The sequence below is a fragment of the Haemaphysalis longicornis genome, unplaced genomic scaffold (genome assembly GCF_048455015.1).
Source record: "Haemaphysalis longicornis isolate Haplotype H1 unplaced genomic scaffold, Haemaphysalis longicornis Haplotype H1 scaffold_6, whole genome shotgun sequence".
In the NCBI taxonomy this organism is placed as follows: Eukaryota; Metazoa; Arthropoda; class Arachnida; order Ixodida; family Ixodidae; genus Haemaphysalis; species Haemaphysalis longicornis.
Window position 1 is genome coordinate 14,503,425 of NW_027526407.1, and position 21,538 is coordinate 14,524,962.

The following is a 21,538-nucleotide window of genomic DNA, read 5'->3' on the forward strand; positions in this document are numbered from 1 at the left end:
TTCCCTTCGCTGAGTTCTATGCAATCCTTTCAAAAAGAGGGTGGTTTGATATTTTTGTACGTCGCTTTAGGCATGCAGTGCGGCATATCAAAGCACTTAATTAACTTTCGGCATCACACTGCACTTCCTTGCATTGTACCTATTTGAGAACGAAATATCACATCTGGGAGAAGCCTGCGTCTGTAAGCATCGTGTTCTGTGCATTCAGCAAAGATGGAACTAAATTGAAACTAGGACTTTTGTATAGCATCAGACAAAAATTGTTATTTACACAAGTTTACATAAGTACAATCAGTTTTTCAACCGTCGCGCTTCCACGAGGAGATCGTCAAGACCGCTGTCTTCATGCCCTGGAGTGCAAAGCATTCCATCCTGGACTTCACGGTATCTCTCCAGCAGTGCCACATCATGCTCCAGAATCTTCTCCTCTACAGCTGAGATGTAGGTCCCTGTAGAGAAAGCCGCACAGGAAGGTGCTTTGACCACTAAGGTTCACAGGACATGATTACATAAATTCATAGAATAAGCTCCGAGTTTACGCCTCTTACAAGACTAGGTGCATTCGTAATGTGTGCCAGTGGTGCACCCAGAGTTGATTTATGACTAAGCTATGTACGCCCCAGAAAATGCAGTCTTTGCCAAAATTTTCTAGGCCATGGCAAAAGGCATAGGCCACAAAAAATTATGAGCACAGCCTTACTTCTCGAGTGAGGCTGAAGCGTCTTATGCCAGGAAGCTGGAGAAAATGCCCGTCTTTCTTAGTCTCATAGAATATTCTGGAACATTATAGTTTGTTAAATGCTAAGCACTGGCCTTGAATTCTTTCACAGAAAATTTTCACAGACTGTATACCAAGCAAACACTCATTATAAGGAAATTCTTGTGAAAGACAGGTGGCTTTGTTATAAGTGATGCTTTGTTAAAAGCAGAAGTCATTTGCTAATAATGAACTGCAGAGAGGAGTATGAGGTACTTCAAATAAAGTGATTCAGTTGCAATAAGGGTTTACTGTGTATGAGTAGCATGTTCACAACAAAGGGTTGACTAGGCCATATTCAAACGGTTCACCAAACGAATAATTATATTTCGTCAAGAAATGAATTGCTTCCGATCACCTAATAGCGTAAAAACCTGCATATAATGCGAACATTTTTTTCCAAAAAGTATCCCAAATTTCTGCCTTGTACTGCCGTTGAGCCCACTTATAACGGCCGCAGTTATTACGAATACTTCGTTATAACAAACAAACGTGGCACGAACATCACTGTACGCACTAAGGGTGTAGATTTCTACCGCAGTTTTCTGGTCTACACCAAAGTTTCAGCCAAAAAGTGGGCCAGGTGTTTTGCTTTCGTTATTTCTGCATCGTAACCATAATCATCTAGCTTACATGAGGTGCCACTAAGCGATGGCACTGGTTTCCCCGCATCATGTGCAAACTTAAATGAGTGCACTCATCAGCAGCATACAGGCTAGGCTCTGTGTGAAGACCCTGCTTTTGGGACATCACATTTTCACAGCAGAGCTGGTACAGGCAAATTCTCCCGTATTTTTTGTGAGCATCACCACGGCTTCAACTGTTTCCCAATACGTCGATTATATTCGTGAAGTTTGTGATAAGACTGCTGACATTGTTATCAAAAAAAGCAGTCCTTTCAATAAACCAAGCTTGTATTTTGCCTTTTTAGCCCTTTAAAAGGGGGACGTGGCAAGTAAAACGACTTTTTTTCATTTAGGGACCAAATTGAATCAAATTAAGAGCAATTATGAAGCTAACCATTCTAACAACACAACTGAATTTGGTTTAAGGATACCTTCTATATTTTTTAGGTTGAAGACTAATTGCCTGAAACTTGCATTCAGCTAATGAACTAATTAGGCAAGAAGTCAACAAGACCTTTATGTCAGTGTGATAAGAAATGTCTATTCTGTGCAAGGAAGCTATGAGATTATTGCATTATCTGGTAACTCAAAAGGTATAGTAGATAATTTAAACTGATTTAAGTTTTGTTATTAGGTTAGTTAACTACAGAATTTCTCCTAATTTGACTAATTTTGGCCTATAAATAACAAAAATAGTTTTACTTGTCACATCCCCCGTTAAGGGGGACATGGCTCTTAAAGCAATTTCTTTTAATTTTCAAGCAAACTCCGCGAAACTTGTCAGACTTGGTGCTTTTTTTTTGCATTGATTTCAAATATGCCATTATTTTTTGAGTCAGACAATTACTTCCCAAGATAATTAGAGGTTATTAGCCATTTTTGGAGGAACAATAGACAAAACAGTGTTAGTCATAGGACTGTAATCTTCCCATTTCTCAATACCATGAACCCTGCTGAATGCAATAAGAGAATCAGTTTATTGATGCACTGCTTGGAATTAATTTTACAGCTCATTAAACTTTAGTGTTTGAAATGGATATTAGAAATGATTCCTTGCCACTGGTGCCACCAAAGTTTGTTGAGCTGTAAAATTAGTTCCAAGTGGTGCATCAATAAACTGATTCTCGTATTGCATTCACCATGGTTCATAGTATTGAGAAATACAAAGATTACAGTTTCATGATTAACACTGTACTGTCTATTGTTCGTCTAAAAATGGTTAATTATCTCTTATTATCTGCGGAACTAATTGACTGGCTTAAAAAATAATGGCATATTTGAAATCAGTGGGAATAAAAACAAAGTCTGATAAGTTTCACAGAGTTTACTTGAAAATTAAAAGAAATTGCTTTAAGACCAGCGTACCCCCTTAACTCTTTCAGTACGGTGCCATACGCCATCGAACGCCCGTGTCCGATGATTTCAAACGTCTCGCGAAAGCTAAAAACTGCGCCTGGCGGACAACCAACGCCATCTGGCGCATTTATTGACAACTCAATTTTCGATTTTATTATGGTTTGTTGATATTTCGCGTGCAGAGACCGCGCCAAGAGTGAAATTTGAACCCACGGTAGTGGCGAGTTGTGTGAAAACGGCGTCCGCTGTATTTGGGCTGTATTTATAAACAAAACGGGCTTCCTATCTGACGACTGCGGCTTTACACATTGATGTGTAGGGTCTGGAGAACGTACAGTGGGGATATTTTGCCAAATGCGCCGCGTCATATCGCATTATCACCTTCATGATAGCCTGGCACTCGTGTCAGATTACTGCTACGGAGTGATGCGCGACACTTCTCAAGAGTGCTGGATTTTTTTTTCTGGTTTTTTACCACTAAAGTGCAAAGGATTTTGTGTCAGAACACAAAAAAGTGTGCTTGGCTGCATGACCGACTTGCACTCGAGTGGCTTCTAGGAGTGGCACAGCCGTCAGTTCCGCTAGGTTGACGGGCCCACAAAAATACAAAACTTGGTGTACAGTGTTGATATATATATTGAATCATAGCAAGGAATGTAGGAACAATTTGTATATCTTAGAATTCCTAAAATAATTTTTAGCCTCTATATGTTACGTGTATACTTTTTTGTGCATTTTTTTCTGATTATTTGACTAATAAACTGTATGTAATTGTACCTTCCACAAAACTGCTGCTATGTGTTTGTAAGAGCAATCTATAAGCTACAATTACATGCACAGCAATGCTAAATGTGTCCACTAGCTCAAGAGAAAGAAATAGTTTTGTGGAAGCACTCAAAATCGGCCGTTTCTCCACCGTAACGAAAGAGTTAACACGCCATGCTGCCAAAAGCTACTCACTGAACCGAAAGCTTACCTGCGTTGCCGGTGGTCTCACCAATTGCCTGCAAGAAGGCGGCCTTGAGCAGCCAGACGTCCCCAGAGCCCCTCAGGAGCCGTGGTGAGAAGTGGTAGGGCAGCCAGTAGCCAAAGCGCTCTTGCCACAGACGGCAGCCACAAGTGCCCACTGCTGCATCGTCACTGCGCGTGCGGGAAAGTTCGCCAAGCTATAGGTTCCCCGCCAAAGCTCAGGTGGTGCAATTTGGAAGCTTCACGGCAAGAGCACACACACACGCACGCATCCATAGACCGATGCACTGGCCGTTCAAATGAAGTACAGTGCAACCCCGCTGATACGTTCCCTGGACTTAAAACGACCCGCTTCTTATGACAGATCACCACGGTCCCGGCAAACTATCCCCAATGATATGAAGCTCGAGTGCATGTGGTCCGCTTCATACGATGGACCCTGGCGTGGACAAAGTGGTGTTTTTCCAATCTTTTGCACCGCTTCGCTGTCTTGTCATGACCTTTTTTATTCTTAACTCCCCTTTGGTGCTGCTTGATGTGCGAAGGTCGGCTGGCGAGCCAGAGCACTTGCTGAACAGACGCTGGCAAGCAGGCGGGTACTCGTGGGCGGGAGTTAACCTGCGACGGCCCCACGCAGCAGCCGTACGCCAATGTGCCAACCGCGAGAAGTCGAAGTTCAGGTGGCACGTGGAGCATGAATTTAGAGCTCCAGTGGAGCCGCCGAGAAACGCGAAAACACATACGACACAACCCCACGGCAGTGACTGAACACCCACTTTCCCTGCCCACTCGATCCAAGTTTCATCCCTTCACGACGCTCCCTCTCCCTGTATCTCTGCTCTCTGCTTATCAGTGTTTTTCAAAGCCGTGCTCTTTGAAAAACTCCGCTCTTTTCTTTGCTAGGGTGCCTCAATTCACACGCGACCACCGCTAAGGGTGGAAATGCATATACGTTGGCACCGCCATTTCGTGTCAATCGCTGGCCGCCGCAGCAAGTCACTGTAGCAAGACTGCGCTATAATTTTTGCCGCAACGCGGTTCACTCACGAAGTTTGAATCATCTCATCTATTTCACATTGCTTGGTCTTGTGGGAAACAAACAAAAACAAGTATGCATTCAGCACTTTGACCCAATAGCGACAGCACAGAACCATTCAAAGGGTGTCTCCTCCTTGTACAGGAATGCCATTTTTCTTCCATCTCCGCCTAGTGCTATCGTTCATTTTGCTTGGCCTGGGCAGTTTTACACTCGCCCTTTCCGCTCTCAATTTGCTCAAACACATCGGCCTTATCTCGCGCTTAGCGCATGGCTGGCAGGCTAGCTCGGACACCATGGAGGGGAGGGGGCACAACATAGGTGTTTCTTTTTTCTTGTTTTGAACTTGGGAGTTTAGCTAAATGTCTGCAAATTACGCAAGAACGCACTAAATATAGTAGTTTAAAAGGGCCATGAAGACAAAATACAAGTTTGCTTTATTTGAAAGATTTCGTGTTCTACAGTGCTCCCAGCGCTTGTCCGGAAGCAAACGACGCTTTATTCACTGCGAACTTAATCAATTTAAGCTAAAATTTTTATTCTAATGCCAGAACGTGTGTTTTCACGACGCTTGCAATGACATCATGAGAACAGGTCTTTCGTCTAAACTTGGTGTGGAGCGGAGACTTGCTTAACGTTAGTCGACCTAGATGGTGCCACCACACCACAGCGGGCCGTTTTCTGCCTTTGCTTTGTTTGTGAGCGTATTGAAACCTGGTTTGTTTTTGTTCACGGAGAAAATAATCATTTCGTGAAACATGGTGCTCGCTCAACAAATATGGTCACGTAAGACACTGTCACTTGCGTCAGTCGGCCAGTGTCGTCTGAGACTACCCCAAAGCCCCGCAGTGCTGTGTATCTAAATCAAACATAGTGCGCGCAGTACCAACAGCTGTACGCATCGGTACTTCTATGTTTACGTGTGCTTTCGTAACTTCCACTGTTTGTCCCACCATTCTTGCGGCTTTAAAAAGAATGTGCCTTAAATTTAAGCGCAAAAAGCTCCTTCGGCAAGCTTATAAGCCCTACCTCATTTGCGTTTGCTTTTGCCGGCCTCCGCCAATCGCAGAGCTGTTTGGTATGACATTATGGGTTCTGCTGTGGGAAATGAGCTAGTGGGTCACATGGCCATTCCCTTTTTTCCTAATTATACAGCTTATTTGAGGGAAGTGTGTCTTAAAAGTGGTGTCAGTATGATTCTAATGAGGCAATCTTTTGAATGAACCAAACTTGCATCTTGTCTTCATGGCCTCTTTAAATGAGTTCTTAGCACACCTGTTGCATGAAACTGTGTACATGGATTTACCCATACCCTGGTCGAATGACAACCCGGTCATACAATGCTTTCTCGCGGTGCCTTGAATGTGGTATGATTGGGGTTGCACTGTATTAAAAGAAAACTGATTAGGCAGTGGAGCCTCCCCAGCCACATTCGTTCGATTCCATCCATGACGTCACAGAATCCTGTTTGCGCAACTGGCAGCCATCGACCACAACCACCACGAAGAAACATGGCTGGGCCAAAGTAGTGAGGCCTGTAGATTTGCCTGAACGTACCACTCGAACGCTAATCTGCCATTAACACATCGATAACCATCTTTTCATTGCTGGCCTTTACTGCATCACTCCGGCCCATATTACCTCACTGTAGGCCGAAATTCAAAAAATCTCCCCATTTCTCGCATTTTTTTCCAGTTAACCCTTTGACGGTCGAATTTTTATGCCAAATGCGACCCCCCCAGGGGCGATTTTTGTTATTGCTGATTTAAATTCTTCGGATGAATTTATTCTGAGAAAAAAATTGTCGTAAGTTTTTTAGGGTGACCATAAAGTGACAAAAAAAATCGTTTGTGTTGTTACATACACGTGGCTTATTCATGAGGAACACAAGAAAATTTCTAAATAAAAACGAGAGAGTAACAAGCTGGCACCTTTTGAGTGAATCGAAATGAGATAGACATCAGTTTCGCGGGTGAAAAAAGTGGGAAGCGCCCGGAAGACAATACCGAAACCAGCCGCTGCGCTCGCGTGGGCGCTCTGCCAGATGCGCGAGCAATAGGCGGTGCACCGCTGAAGTAAATCATGAAAAAATAAAAAGAAGAGCCATCGGCGCAAGAAAATATTTTGGAGTACAGTCTAATCCCGCTACAACGAAGTCCGCTTCAACAAAATTTCCGCTTCAACGAAATATTTCCAGGTCCCCGTCAGCTAGCCATAGAAGTCAATGCAACAAAGTCCTCGCCACAATGAACCATTTGTCTGGCTTGCTTGCGCTTCAACGAAATTTTTGATGATTTGGGCTGGGTTTGAACAATTATTTTACAATAAAATAAGCATAGCGCCAGCTATCTGCAACTTTTTATACATTCAGGGCGTTTAGTTTCACCGAAAACATGCCCGGTGCGCCCACACTGCCACCCAAAACAAAAAAAAGCTCATAGGTGGACGCCATTGTGTGATGGTGATAACGATGCGGCGGGCCGTTTTTACACGAGGCGCAAGCCAGGTTCGCCAAGCTGGAGCTATAGCCAATCCGTATCCAGTTGAAATCGCGCGAATGTGCTCTGCTGCTGGCATGGCTGCTGGCGCATCGCCGTCATGTATGTGTTGTAAGCAGCTGCCCTTGCAGATTTCCTGCTACAATTCTTCAAAGTCACCAGAAAAACTAATGTTTTCGTGTTTAGTCTCGACCCCGCGTGATCCTATCTTAGTATCGAGCGGGCGGTCGCGATAAATGCAAGCGCGCGCGGCTTGCCTGCCAAGGTCAGTTGCTGCCGTGCCTAGTCGGAGGATAATTAAGATAACGGCGCCGTTCCTGCCACAAGCGAGAGGGGGGCTTCCAACCGTGTAGCAGCTATATGCAAGTAATCAGCTCGGTGGAAACGCCTTGTTGTACAGCAATACGCTTTGCACCTGCATTTCTTCATCTCTTCCCTTCTCCTCAGTATCGCGCTCTTTGTGTGCTGGTAAAAAAAACAGATAACCATTGGTATGTTTATTATCTGACTAAACACGACGTTACTGCGCGTCACTCTTTTTTCTAAACATTGTACAGTGGAACCTCGATGATACGATTCTGGGTGATACGAATTTCGGGATGATACGAATTTCTGAAAAGTCCCGGTGAAATTGCATTGTTAGCAATGGGAAAAATTTCGGCTGTTCCGAACGGACCTGCGCGGCCCGGCGGATGATACGAACGAGCCGGCGAGGGGCCCGACTGCCGAATGAGCAAGTGACGGCTCTCTCTCCCCTCTTTGTCGCTCTTTCTCTAGAAACGGCCGGACCGTTGTTTTCTGCTTGCTGACACCACCGCGAAACCCCGCACGCTTCTCGCGGCGTGGCCGGCTGCGGCCGCAAAGTGGCGAGGCCACTCGAGCGACCGCTCCTAACCACTGTTTAAAATGCCGCTCAACGCAGACGCTAAGTTGCTTGTGCAGTAAAGGAGCTGATTATGCATGCGAAAACGGTACTATGAAACATCATCCATGGCGCTAGTGAAAGCGCCCATGAAATATCTGCCGGGGTGCTAAGCCTAACCATCTCCGGCGGAGCTAAGCCCGCTGTCTCGAGCGCTTCGCAAGACATCAGGCTCCTCCATCCTGCCGCGAGCGTCGTGCGTCATTTTCTGGTTAAGGTAGGAGCTACCGCGGGCGCGAAATCGTCGATACAGGCGTGAAAATACAGTGCGCGCAAAGCCGAGGTGTGCGAATCGCGTGCAAAAACGCACCATGCGGTTCACGCTCGACTTGCGGCATGTAGCGAGCTTGGGCACCGCGAGTGAGGTGACGAGCGCGAAGCGTTACGCGCTCCAGAAAGGACTGCTTTGCGACGTGGGGGTAAAAAAATGCAGAAGAAAATCACGAATTTCTCCAGGCGAAAGTAAGAAAAGAACTACAAGAAAACTTTTTTCAGCGCTACATTTTTTGGTCTGTATTGGTTCATACGAATTTCGGATGATACAAATATTTTTCGCGGTCTCGCGAGATTCGTATCACCGAGATTTTACTGTATTATGCTGGCAATGATGTGGAAATATACCGTGCTATTTTTCTTGCCCTTCTGTGCTGTGTTGGGGCAGATTTTGCCTCAACGAATTTCCGTTTTAACGAAATTTTTTGCACGTCCCGTCAGTTTGGTTGTAGCGGGATTCGACTGTATTTACACAGTGTGGCAGCACAAGCCAGGCAAGAGACGGTTGGTGAAAAAGGCGCGCTTTTTAACCGTAAAAGCGGTGATGTACACATACGTTATTGACCATTTTTAAGGTGTTTGCAGAGGAGGTATATGTACGTCCGCGACCTTGAAAGGGTTAAAAAAGACATCATTTGTGACTGCACCAGAGCTGAAGGAGTGGCCAAAGTGGCCTAGTTTTGTCAAAATTTAACACACCTGTACTTCGTCTTCCCGACCCGTTCAATTAAAGCCATGCGATGCTAATGCGGGTAACTGAATGCTTCCCCTTACCTCTTGGCGCTGCGTGCAGCGATGCGGCAAAGCATCCTCCAGGCCTCCACGCTGTCCTGGTTGTCGGGACAGTCCACAAAGTCGGCCAGAAGCCTGAGGCATTCCGCCACACCTTCCGCCCCTGGCTCTGCAGGCAGAAATAAAAACAACGGGCAGTGCTTGGACTAAACTACAAGGCAGCATCTCAAAGCCACAGGTGCGATGCTTCAAAACTGTTTCACCCTACTTGGTGTGGTTCATATCACTTACAAAGGAACTCGCTGAGAAGACACACTGGATGAGTGGATATTGTGGCACCACACCAACCTTCTTCAAGTCTTGTTTCATTTCTACAGCCACAGCTAAGGCACATTAGTTGAAGGGGGCAGAACACTCGGGGATAGGGCAACGAAAGCTTTACAGAACAGACACTTCTAGCAGCAAAACCCCATTGCATCCCAGATTTCCCATTTATTGCACCGAACGAAACAGTTGGGGTAAACAGGGCCCTGCCACACTAGAAGGTGGCCGTTTCCTTTCCACTTTGCTCTGGGACATAATAAAACACTGTGGGTGCTATCTGCGTACATTTCAAAGATGTTATGACAGAATGGAGTAGCCAATGGCCTGCTGTAGTGAACAATAATAAACGCCTTCATTTGCTCCCTTTGTGAAAGCAGCAGCACTGCCCTCCGGAGGAAGTGTGGAAATTTGGGCAACCGTGAAAAAAGACCTAAGGGGAAACTTACATCAAGCACAATAAACCAGACTCTCATTGTTCCACCTGAAATTTATACATGGCAGCCTCTGACGTAACCTGGCCACTTCTTTCCCCATTTTTTTGAAATTGCTAAGCTTACGCCAGCGCCCACTTATGAATGTTTAAGCCATTTGTGGGAAGTGGTGAACCACACACATTCAAGTCATAAATCAGCATACAAAAAAAAAAGATCTACCTTGCCTAGAAGTAGATCCTTGCAGCGCGTGCGGTGAGCGGTTCTGTGGTGAATGCAATATTTAAGGTTCATCGGTTCTCTTCAACCCACGTTTGAAGTTTAACGGCCAATTGGATCGTAACCTAAATCCTGTCAATTCGCAAAGTTGGGAATTTATTTAGGTAAGGGAAGAATACCCTGAATGAAACCTGCGCTCACTTAGGGTCCACAAACACGTACGTTTGAGAGAGGCGATACACAGCGACGTCAGTGTTAACGACACTATATGGCACCCTTCGCAACCGGTGTGAACCTAATACTCCAACCTGCACGCAGTTTTCCGGAATACACCCGGTCCGTAAGTATCCTTAGTGTTAACAGCGCAGAAAGAAATTGAGAACGGACACAGAAAATGACAAGAAACATACGATGTCTGTGGCCTTTTTCACTTTCTATTGCCTGTTTTTTTTTTGCGCTGTGAGCGTAATGGTTTACCAACTAGCTGCCCCCCTCACGCTTTGAGCCTAAATAACCTCCCGGTCACGTGGGGTGTGGTGGTCGGGGTACAGGGTGCTAAGAAGCACAGGGTTGAGTTCGGGCTATTACCATTGAGTGCGCCACATCTTTCCTGGGGTGCGACCTATCATTTCGTATTTTGTGCTCTCCATGTTGAAACGCCTAGTTTATTTTGCCACTGCATCTTCAATGATATCCTGACTTCGGTATCCAAGCCCTGTCCTGCCTCCTTGCAGGAACAAACATCCCCGGCTCCAGTGTGGCCGTTGAAGTTTCGGGAGCGCTCGTTCGGCGACTGACTCTCTCGACCGGCTCGACCGGCCACTGACCCAATTCACCAGCTTCCCTCTCTACGTCCTCCTTACAGAGGATGGACACGCCGAAGATACTCTGTACAAGAAGCGTCCCGGAGTACGGTGGAACCGTCGGCGTCGGTGGTATAGTGTTTAACCAGTCAGGTGGAGATGGTTCGGCTTTATACACTTCTAAGTATGTAGCGTTGTGCCCTAGCGGTTGGATACTTTGATGTATGACGCGTTATATCAATTGCCCCTGAATTACTTTCACAACAACGCAAAATGGGCAGTTGAGGGGGGCGGGTTATGAGGTCCAATGGAGGAAGGTGTACGCCGCAGCACAGCGTGAGCTACCGGTCTGCAATGTCCAGCCCCCGCCTAGGGTCGCACTCAGTGCAGTAATGATATTAATAATAAAAACGTTTTTGAATCCAGTCCAACAAAGCACTTGGATGTAGTAGTCTAAACGACTTTAAAAGGGCTTCCTTTACTTTACGAATACGTAGAGTTTTTTGCATGCATTACATACCGCTGTGGCTGTTTTTCTCACGGAGGCGAAAAACACGAAAATTTGATGCCATTGCAGACTTTGAAGGCGGACAACCACCGGAAGAGGTGTTTGTGAGTTATTGGTTGTTCACAAACTCCCGCTCCATCCGAGCCGTCGCGCCGGAGGAGCCTTTAGAGGGATTGTCACTAGGCTTAACTGTGTGACATACGATCCGGGAAAGCCAGCTGGCAAACACTATAGGCCTACACGAATCTCCCTCAATCCGGCTTCACTTGTAAGCACAAATGCGCTGCTGGAAAGACATTTTTAGGGGGCTCAGATGCGATTTTTTTTTTGAGGAATGTTGGGAATGCCTATGTAGTTTCGCGGTGACGAAATGGACTGATGGATCAAGAAACCCCTGTAGTGCAACATGGTGAGGTCACCAAAATGTGGCACACCGTATGCAGTGGAAGCTGCCCAGAAAGCCCGAACCGCGCTTCGTCTCGAGGTCAAAATCGTAGCCTCCTATGCCGGCATGGTATAAAAATGCGGCTAGCGACGCTTCGCAAGCGTTTTACTGCCGAAGTTGCTTTGATGTATGCCGTACGCGAGTGTCTAGATTATGTACATTCAATGTAACACGTCCCATTGAGGGTGATGGTTGTAGAAAAGCTACTCAAATCAACCACTCAACAACTCGCTCACGACACTCATTAATTATTCATACATTAAATTAATTCAACTCAGGACAACGCTGCTATGTCTATGCACTCGGGCGTGGCACTGCATCGATTCTAGTCTCACTTATCCCACAGAGAATCATTCAAATATTTGTTGACCTTGCGTTGTGCCGCCAGTGTAAAAGCAGAATAATTGTAAGCAAGCACTTCACAATATGTTTTGCCGCCTTGTGCACTTTTTCGTTCTGTGTCTCGGCATTTGGGAACAGAAGTGCGACAGCACGTGGGTGAAGCACATTATCGCCTGTGATTTTCGCAGCTGCATTTCTGCACCGCACGAATAAAGCAGCCCATTGTCCTCCCTTTGCGAGTTGAAGGCGTCCTTCTCGTATCGTACGCTTAATTTACACTGGCTACTACCTCGCGCTTCTGAACATAAGTTGGCGGTCTCTGCTCCCGTTTTAGGGGTTGTACTTGTACACAGTTAGGAAGTTTTATAACATTGCGCTAATTTGGTAGAAACATCGACTGACATTTCAGAACCCTTGATCACCCCAAACACTAACTTTTCCTTCGTCAAAGGCTGCGGACTTTATCACAACGCGCTAATTTAGTAAAACCTTCGACTGTCACTGTAGAACCATTGATCACCCCCCAAAACATACTTCTCTTTCGTTAAAGTCACGGTGCAGCGGAAGGGGTACAGCAAATAAACGCGGTGCTTGAGAGCCTTTTTCATTCAAAGTGATTACGAAGGTGCGAAACGACCCCAACGTTGAAAGGTAAAGAACAGAGGTGTCGTTTATTATGGAAGGTTCCGATAAAATGGCTCTCGTTGATAAAACCCGGTTCTCAACAAGCAAGAGAGCTGCAGTAGCACCATAACCACACAAAAATGATCCGCTTAGTGGTGTTACCTCAAGCCTTAAAGGTTGTGCCGCGGTAAAGCAATGCAACGTATGTACTAGCATACGGATGTATTTGTCGCAACTTTGCGCATTTGACGAATGAGAAATATGTAGAACTTGGCTGCTATGCAGGCATGCTCTGTAGCACGCTTCTTAGCCCGGGTGTAGCTCTGGTGCCGAAGCCCGCTATTTTAACCTGGTGGGGCAGTAACAGAACTGAGTTCACAAGGAGCCCAAGTAATGTGGGTGGAAATTTTCGGGGCCCAGCTTACCTAGTAATTGGAAGCGTTGAGGGTAGGACCACTGGTTGTGTCACAACTTTCCTCGGTGCAACCTTCTACTTCAAGTTTTGTGCCTTCAAGGTTCCACCGCTTCATCTACTTTCGCCATCCCTTTTACTCAACTTCTGTGATGTCCCCCGTCTAAAGCCTCCCGCTTCCAAAAATTAGCCGTCTTGCACCGCTCGGCCGCATGGGTTTCGCCATCGCTTGTTCCACTGGTGCCGACCGCTAACCTAATTCACCAACTTCCTAGCGCATGGACATGCCGGAAAGTATACAAGATGAGTCCAGACAACTACTTGTACCGCCGGCGTCGGTGGTATAGTGGTTAGCATAGCTGCCTTCCAAGCAGTTGACCCGGGTTCGATTCCCGGCCGACGCACATGTATTCTTTTTCCGCTCAGCTGAGTCGAGCACGCCTGCGCTTTCCACACCAGGAAACGAAATTTAGAACTCGAGCATTACCCGGTTGTCTACCACAAATTCTGTTCTCAGTTGCAAACTCATGGGTACGGAATTCTGTCGCTGCAGTCCCGTTCCTTCGCGGGCGCCGCCATCGGAGCGTGCGACATTCCTCGCCTACTTGGCGTGGCTACTCCCATGGCTTCTTTTTGTATGTGAAGCCAAATGAACATTGATTCGTCATCAATGTAAATTGAACCCTTTTAGTAAGCCTCCTAATTTCTGCCCCGTACGTGAGTACCGGTAAGATGCAGGTGTCGTACTGTTTCTTCTTCAGGGACAATGGTAGGCTGTCATGCATTACCTGCGAATGCCTGCCCAAAACACACCACCCGTTTCGTATCCTTCTAATTATCTCTCCTCATGGGTAGAATCCGAGGTCACAACTTGGCCTAAGTAGATATTATCGGTCACCACTTCCACTGCATCGCCACCTATCTCAAACCGCAGTGCTGTCCCGAGGTTATTGATCATTACTTTAGTTTTCTGCATCTCTATTTTGATGCCCACGGTTCTACTTTGTTTGTCCAGTGCGGAAAGCATGCTTTGCAGTTCGTCCACCGACTTACTTAGCAAGCCAACGTCATCAGCAAAATAAATAAATAAATAAACCATTTCTTTGGGGTCCTTCCATAATCCGAGAGTTCGATACCGTATAATTATTTCATTGGGCGCTGCTTACACTATCATGGAAGCATAGTATAGCATAGAAACCTCTGCGTCAGCTTATTTCTGGGTTTCTTTCCAACGCAGTAAAGGGGATTTCAAACAGAAACCGAAGCAGCCGCCAGGGACCAAGGACTCCTGGCTGATGGCCTAGGAGAGATGGGCGGGGTCTCCCATCCCTCGTACTCCCAACCCCTTACCGGGCAAAAGCGATGGCCGGTTTTGGGCGACTGCAACGTTTCTGTCTGAGACTGCGGAACTGTTAGCTGACTTCAGGGTTACGCACATTACACGACGAACACCCATTTCGAAGCGTTCATTAGTGACACAGATAATATCTGTTTCAATAAGGGCAAATCAGCAGGAGGCTTAAAATTTCTGCAACCAAACCATGAAGTAGGCCATTTCTCCCATTCTTCAGGGGAGGGGAGGGGTCACTAAGCCCGGAGGGTACGGTTAACTTGAACCCTAGATAATCCACCCCTAGTAACGTGGTAGTTGTGTAAGCACCGGAATGAAAATTGTCCCGGCGTTATGGCACCACAACGCAAATCCCGCGGGATTGAATACTCAAGCAGTGTAACGTGATTTGCTGTTTCCAAGAAACCCTCATGGCTGACGGCGCACACAGCAACTCACAGGGACCAGAGTGAAAATGTGCACTGTAGAGTTTTGTTTTGAACTCATTTTGGAATTTTAAGTACGAAGGCACTTCTTAAGCGACCCTGAATCACGCGTCCACCGCCGTCCGTCCGTCCGCACCACATACCCACTTAGGGCGATTGGCCAAGAAGAGCTCCTAATTTCTTAAGCACATACCCACTTAGGGCGATTGGCCAAGAATCGGGCGTGAGAAGGGCTAATGCACCCGCTTAAAGGAGTACTGACACGAAATTTCAAAGCTGAGATCCGCTCTAGCAATCAAGTACAACGACAACACAAATAGGTGTCTGTGCATGGCACATACCCACGTGGGGGATTGGCCAGGAATATTGGCCAAGAAGAGTTCCCAATTTCTTAAGCACATACCCACTTAGGGCGATTGGCCAAGAATCGGGCGTGAGAAGGGCTAATGCACCCGCTTAAAAAAGTACTGACACGAAATTTCAAAGCTGAGATCCGCTCTAGCAATCAAGTACAACGACAACACAAATAGGTGTCTGTGCATGGCACATACCCACGTGGGGGATTGGCCAGGAATATTGGCCAAGAAGAGTTCCCAATTTCTTAAGCACATACCCACTTAGGGCGATTGGCCAAGAATCGGGCGTGAGAAGGGCTAATGCACCCGCTTAAAGGAGTACTGACACGAAATTTCAAAGCTGAGATCCGCTCTAACAATCAAGCACAACGACAACACAAATAGGTGTCTGTGAATAAATTCATCTTTCTTTCTTTGTAGTTGTGTGTGTGTGTGTGTGATCTCTCTTTCGCGAACATTACCGAAGGGCGCAAATTCAGCTCCTGCATTCGCACTTTCACATTCTTCCCCTCGGGGAAATGCGGGGAAATTTTCTTAGGGAAGGGGCCGACGCGAACGCCTAGCCCCATTACCAAAAATTACATGCCCCATCTGCCCCGAATAGGAGAAGTGGTAAGCTTCAGCCAACCGCAGTGCAATGGACGACCTCCAGTTGGGGCGCCGGCCATCGGGACCACCGGGCAGCCCGACACCAGGTAAGTATGCCTGAGAAGCGCGCCTAAAGAAGAACCCTCTTGCAACGTGCAATCATACAGCGTCGGTGGCGGGAGGCGAAGAAAGTAAAAGTGCAACTAGACGAAACATGAACTGTGGAAATAAACGCAAGTGAAAATACCCTTTAGTGAGTCGCAAACAACTTTTAGTAGAAGTCTTGGAATGGCCCAGTCTTGTTTATGGCTGTTAGTGTCTTGGCAACGGTACTGGTCTGATGTTTAATAAATGCGAAGTCGGCAGTGCCAAAAGCGCATTGCTGTCATTCCGTTTGAGCACAATCAATGATAAAGATAAAAAATTGGCCGCGTATCTGCTCCTTTCGTTACAAATGTCGTGAAAAGACAATAGTCTTTGTAGACATTTGCCAAGGAAATGCCCCCCTTCGCTTTCCCGCTCACCTTTCATACTGTTCTTGTCCCGTCGCGCTCATTCCAAGGTAAACACACTAAAGGTTTGCTCAAGGCGATTTGAATTTACCGCGTTCCACTGCTACAGGCGGGGTTCCTGGATGCCAGCGCTGCAGTACGGCGGAGACGCGCGAGTATTGAGGCGGCCGACTTCAAGGTTCATTGAACCGCGTTGCCGTGCTCCACGTGCGTTCCAAGCAGAACGTGAAACCCAGCTAGTGGAATCTTTATTTGCTGTTGCCGCGTGATTTCTCATATGCCGCCAGGAGGTGGCGCGGGTAACAGCAGGCTGTACGCGTCGTTCTGAAGCAGATGTAGAATATCATTTACTATCGAAAAACCGAGCATCCAGGAATTTTTAAATAAAGGAACACTGTAAATATCCCTTATGTACTAATTTCCTTTCTTATATATGCGTAATATATTGTTCTTGTTCAACAAAGTTGACAAGTATGAACATATAAGCCGGGCTTAGACGTTTACATTTGGCTGAGAGTATATAAGACTATTGCGCAGTGAGTATTTTACTTTGGCCGGGTGGCTAAATCGAGTTACAGACAGACAGGCGGCCAGACAGGCCAAATTTCTGGGTTAAAGTAGCCGAAGAAAGGCTATCGTCCTTAATAAACGTTTATTATAGAGCAAAGGGGTGACGGAAGGGGGTGTAGTCAGCCTTATATGTCCAGGATGCCGCGAGAAGTCGCCGCCGTCACCGCCGTCACAAGTATAGCTTGATATGCAGGGTCGGAACTGGTCAGCAGCCGCTCCCACTACACAAAATAAAGAATGCCCAAGCACGATGTCAAATATATGGTTCAAAGGTTATCCAATTGAAGGGGTTTATTGGGTTTTGGAATAGAAATGACCGATGCAGTTTTTCATTCGGGAGGCAAACTGCCTTCGCTAAGGCAAGTGTTGAAGAAATCTCTGATGGCGGTGATAGAATTGTCATCCAGATTACGAAGCGCACAGTGTGTGATGTTATCAGGACCAGGGGAAGGGAGCGTCTGAAGCTGGCTCAGTGCGTGTCGTACCTCTGTCAATACAGGTGTCTGGGACGGAATTCGAGCTACCGATGTAGTGGGGAATTGAGATTTGTGAGGGGGCTGAAGATGGGTGTCCCGCCATGTGTCTTAGAGATAATCTGGATGTTGGCGGTGTTGATAGAGTTGTTACCGATGAGCGGTCTTGGTGTTGATAAGATGAAGCTGATGGCGCAGGAGTTGCCACGTGCGAGCACGTCCAAAATGTCCATCATGCGATCGCAGGTTTCTCCCCATTTTTCCTTGCGAATTCCGTGGCGTGCGATTCTATAGCCCGACCCACTTTGGCGATACGAAGGGCAGAGCTCTCGGTTGTTTCGGTTACGTTTCCATCTCCACACAAGACTTTCTTTGGCCTTTCATATATGGAAGAGCCGATAATCTATCGTTTCCAATGGTGCATCGTCACGAGGCCCTCTAGTGCACATCTGAACATTCGGTTGAAGAGGGGAAAATTCAGGAGAGATTTCCAATGCTGGTGGGGTCCTGGGAATCCCTGATTTGACGGAAAGCATCCCATATAGTAATAGTAAGGGGGAGAGGTCGTAAGGGTCGATGGGGAAATGGGAGTGCAATACTAACAATGTAGTGAATACTTCCTAAATTACTCTGCGTGTTTACCAACGAGGCTAGGGGGAGACGGTTTGTCAAGGTGAGGCCTGGAGGGGTGTCTGCAGTGACGTTATCGCCTTGTCAAGTAGGAATGTCGGGATCGATAAGAGGTGAGGAGATACAATTTTGAATTTGATACCATCAGTCGCAACCTTTAGAGTCGTGCTGATGTATCCCCCAGACGGGGTGGGGGGTGTTGAAGTCTCCCACGATGAATAGGTGGTGTTTACCAGCCTTCGGGACAGCCATGCGGAACAGGGAGCCAAATGGGTGATGGTTCTGTTGTGGGCGGTTCTATATATCTAGAACACATAGCTTGGGAGGCGATCAGTTTTTTTGGAAGGATCTCAAAGAGATTGTACTCGATGTCGATTCCAGCAAATGTGGTGAAATCGGCTGGAAAATGGCGAATAACTGAAATGCCGGTATTAGGTTTTTCGAGTGAAGGAATATTATAAGCGCTATATCAAGTGAAATGGATTCTTTCGTGCTTTCCCTGGACCGCAGTAATGTCAGGTCTGGCCTGGCATGCGGGAATGTATTGCCGGAGCTGAGCCTGTTTATGGCAATAACCCCGGCTATTCCACTGCCAGACGACAAGTTCGTGCTACTGAGGAGAAGGCCCTGTCATCTTCAGGAACTGAGGGTGCTGCGAATTGAGGATGATTGTTGTTAACTGCAGTGATTTCACTATTAATCTGCTGTACTTGAGTTTGGAATAGTTCAAACTCAGCATACTTTGACTATATTTCCAGCACAAGTACACAAACCCTACACATATGCCAAAGAACTTACGCATTCTCCCGCTTCCCCGAAACATGCGCCCTACACACCACACTGCTGGCCGTTCACAACGCGCTAAAGCTCTACACAGGTCACTGAGCTCTAGGAAAAATGTACTCGAATGTCGATTCCGCTGCCTACCCGTCTGACCTCCTTTATTCTCTCGCAGCCGTTGCTTTGGACGGCCACGTTACTACGGCAGCCGCAATTTCTGCCACCTCTTCGAGGAGAGAAGGCCGTCATCACGCCTGCAATGACCCACTCCCTTACACGCGCTAACGTGAATGACTCAAAAGTCGCCATCCGCAACTTCAGTGCTGGTAGAATCTCCCTTACTGCCCTTGCCATCCAACATGCCCAACCCCCAACGCATGCCACAACTATTCTCTATACCGGCGTCCCTGAACTTGCCTGCCGAGCTCTGGCCACTCGGCAGCCACAATCGTCGGGGCCACCTGCTTCCTCCTTCCCATTCATGGCATTACATCCAACTACCGTCTCGAACAACTATTCTACTCCCCTGCCCATCGCTCTACTTCGTGGTACCGTGAGGTCTTGTGGCACCATCTTCAGGCACGCACATTCCCCAACCCAGCCTTTAGGCGCACCTCATCCACCATTCCCTCTACTCTCCCTCCTGCCTCTTGTGCCCTGGAAGAGGTGATCTGAACCTCATAATGTAGAAATGTCCCACACGGCCCCCTCCTAAATCCCTTCAAATAACTATATTTGAGCAGTGGGAGGCTGCCGTGCGCAGCTCAACGCCTAAGACCCAGGAAGAAGTCTTGGAACGGGCGGAGAAGGCGACAACGGCATACGATGTATAGGCTATTTCCACTTCTCTCTCACTGATTTTTGTCTAAATGACAGCAAAAATGTTCTGACCACCACCACTGTTTCTGATAAGTAACTATGAAAAATATTGGTTCATAGGGCGATGAAACTATCAGTCGTAAGTTCACAACTGCCACCGCAGAGACGTTCGGTCAATAACTTATAGTATCCCGAATCGTAACGCAATTCTCCTATATCCTTTCGAGGGATTGGCCGCATTTCGCACCTTAAGTTGAGCGCTGAATGTATTTCGGTCGCCGCAGTATATGTGGAAATTCAACATATAGAAACAGACGTTTGGAGGCTTTATAATAAAAAAATGCCTGCGTCGGCCGGGAATCGAACCCGGGTCAACTGCTTGGAAGGCAGCTATGCTAACCACTATACCACCGACGCCGACAGAATGAAGCCCCTCCGCGTCGCTCCTTGTAGGGGATATATTGAGCGCAGAATCTTGTTTTTTGGTGGAGGCCGAGAACTGAAGAAAATAGGTCACTACCCCAAGCCCGGTTTCGGCGGCGCCAAAATCAAAACGCTTCCTCACTCAAACTGACAACTGGCTTGCGAAGTAATACACGCCCCGTTTTATAAATAAGAAGAGGTAAACTATTCATGATCTCATATTTATCATCTAAAAGAGAATTTTTAAAAGGTTCAGGGTGTAATTTTAAGAAATCCCACTTGTTCTTTTAGCGGCATCTGTAAGGACGAGATGCTTAAATCTGCACTCGCCCAAATTTATAGGGAACATTGTCACCAAAAAATTAATTCGGGTATCGAAAGAGCAAGCATGTTTTGAAAAATCCGAAAATCATCCAATTTACTCCCAAATCCGGATTTGCCACATAAGGTTTCTTTCGGCGAAACCGTGAAACTGTTTTTAAGATATCTCTGCGGATTATATACATCGGGAAAACCAGTTCGATATTACATAGGGTGCACGCAAGGTAATTAAAAATTTGTGAGGCACAATTTTTCCGTTTTGCTTTCTTATGAGCGTAATTTAAAGAAAAGACGCAGCATTTGTGAGCCCTACGCCATGGCAGAAATGCACTCGAAAGATTTCAAATCTACGTCTATCAGTTCCGGCTAAGCGTTGGGAAGTATGTCATTTTCAGTCAGTCAGTCAGTCAGTCAGTCAGTCAGTCAGTCAGTCAGTCATCAGGCGCTCCTATTTACAGAGGTAGAATGCGCTCCCGCCTTTACGTCACTTCCCAAGAAATACCGTTGTCGGATAAAGCCTGTAACGAAAGGCGATCTGCTAAAGAGCTGGCCTGAGACAGCTGTGATCTGAGAAGGCTAGATATTGCCGCGAACCAAGGCCAAACAGACACGAACCTCGCTGTGGAGTTTCGCTAGCAGGCTTCCACAGGAATGTACACTTAGTTCTTTCCCACTGTCTCTCCCAGAAATACCCTTCGCAATATGTAACCTGTTACCCCTCTTCTGATCCCTCCGAGACTAACCATACCTTTGGCTACGGGGGAGATTTCTAGGGGAGGGAGTTTGTTTTGTTGCGAGCTGCGCGTAGTGATCTGCTTGCAAGTTGGTGGGTCGTATTATAGGCGAAGGCTGTGCCCGCATTTCACATTCAGGATAGATGAGTAAGCCTAAGGCTATAAATGTCCCCTGGAAATGCGGTGGATGATAGGGCTGCTGTGTTCCTCTAATTGCACCAGTTTCAAACGCGAATTAAGTTTCACCTTTATCACACATTTTGAAACAAGCTGAATGTG

The 21,538-nt window shown here is 46.7% G+C and overlaps 1 protein-coding gene and 3 non-coding genes across 4 annotated transcripts; 1 reads left to right on the forward strand and 3 right to left on the reverse strand.

Moving 5' to 3' along the window:
• Nucleotides 1–262: 262 nt before the first annotated feature.
• On the reverse strand, nt 263–9,385 carry LOC144141407 (uncharacterized). Its single transcript, XM_077672978.1, has 3 exons — nt 9,212–9,385; nt 3,716–3,879; nt 263–449 (listed from the first exon to the last, which is right to left on the reverse strand). The coding sequence occupies exons 1-3, from the start codon at nt 9,244–9,246 to the stop codon at nt 292–294; spliced, it is 357 nt and encodes a 118-aa protein (XP_077529104.1). The 5' UTR covers nt 9,247–9,385; the 3' UTR covers nt 263–291.
• Nucleotides 9,386–13,609: 4,224 nt separating this feature from the next.
• Nucleotides 13,610–13,681, forward strand: Trnag-ucc (transfer RNA glycine (anticodon UCC)). Its single transcript has one exon. It is a non-coding gene; the product is annotated as a tRNA-Gly (tRNA).
• A 2,268-nt stretch (nt 13,682–15,949) lies between these two features.
• On the reverse strand, nt 15,950–16,112 carry LOC144143638 (U1 spliceosomal RNA). The gene has a single exon (XR_013317145.1). It is a non-coding gene; the product is annotated as a U1 spliceosomal RNA (small nuclear RNA).
• Nucleotides 16,113–20,126: 4,014 nt separating this feature from the next.
• On the reverse strand, nt 20,127–20,198 carry Trnag-ucc (transfer RNA glycine (anticodon UCC)). The gene has a single exon. It is a non-coding gene; the product is annotated as a tRNA-Gly (tRNA).
• Nucleotides 20,199–21,538: the final 1,340 nt, after the last annotated feature.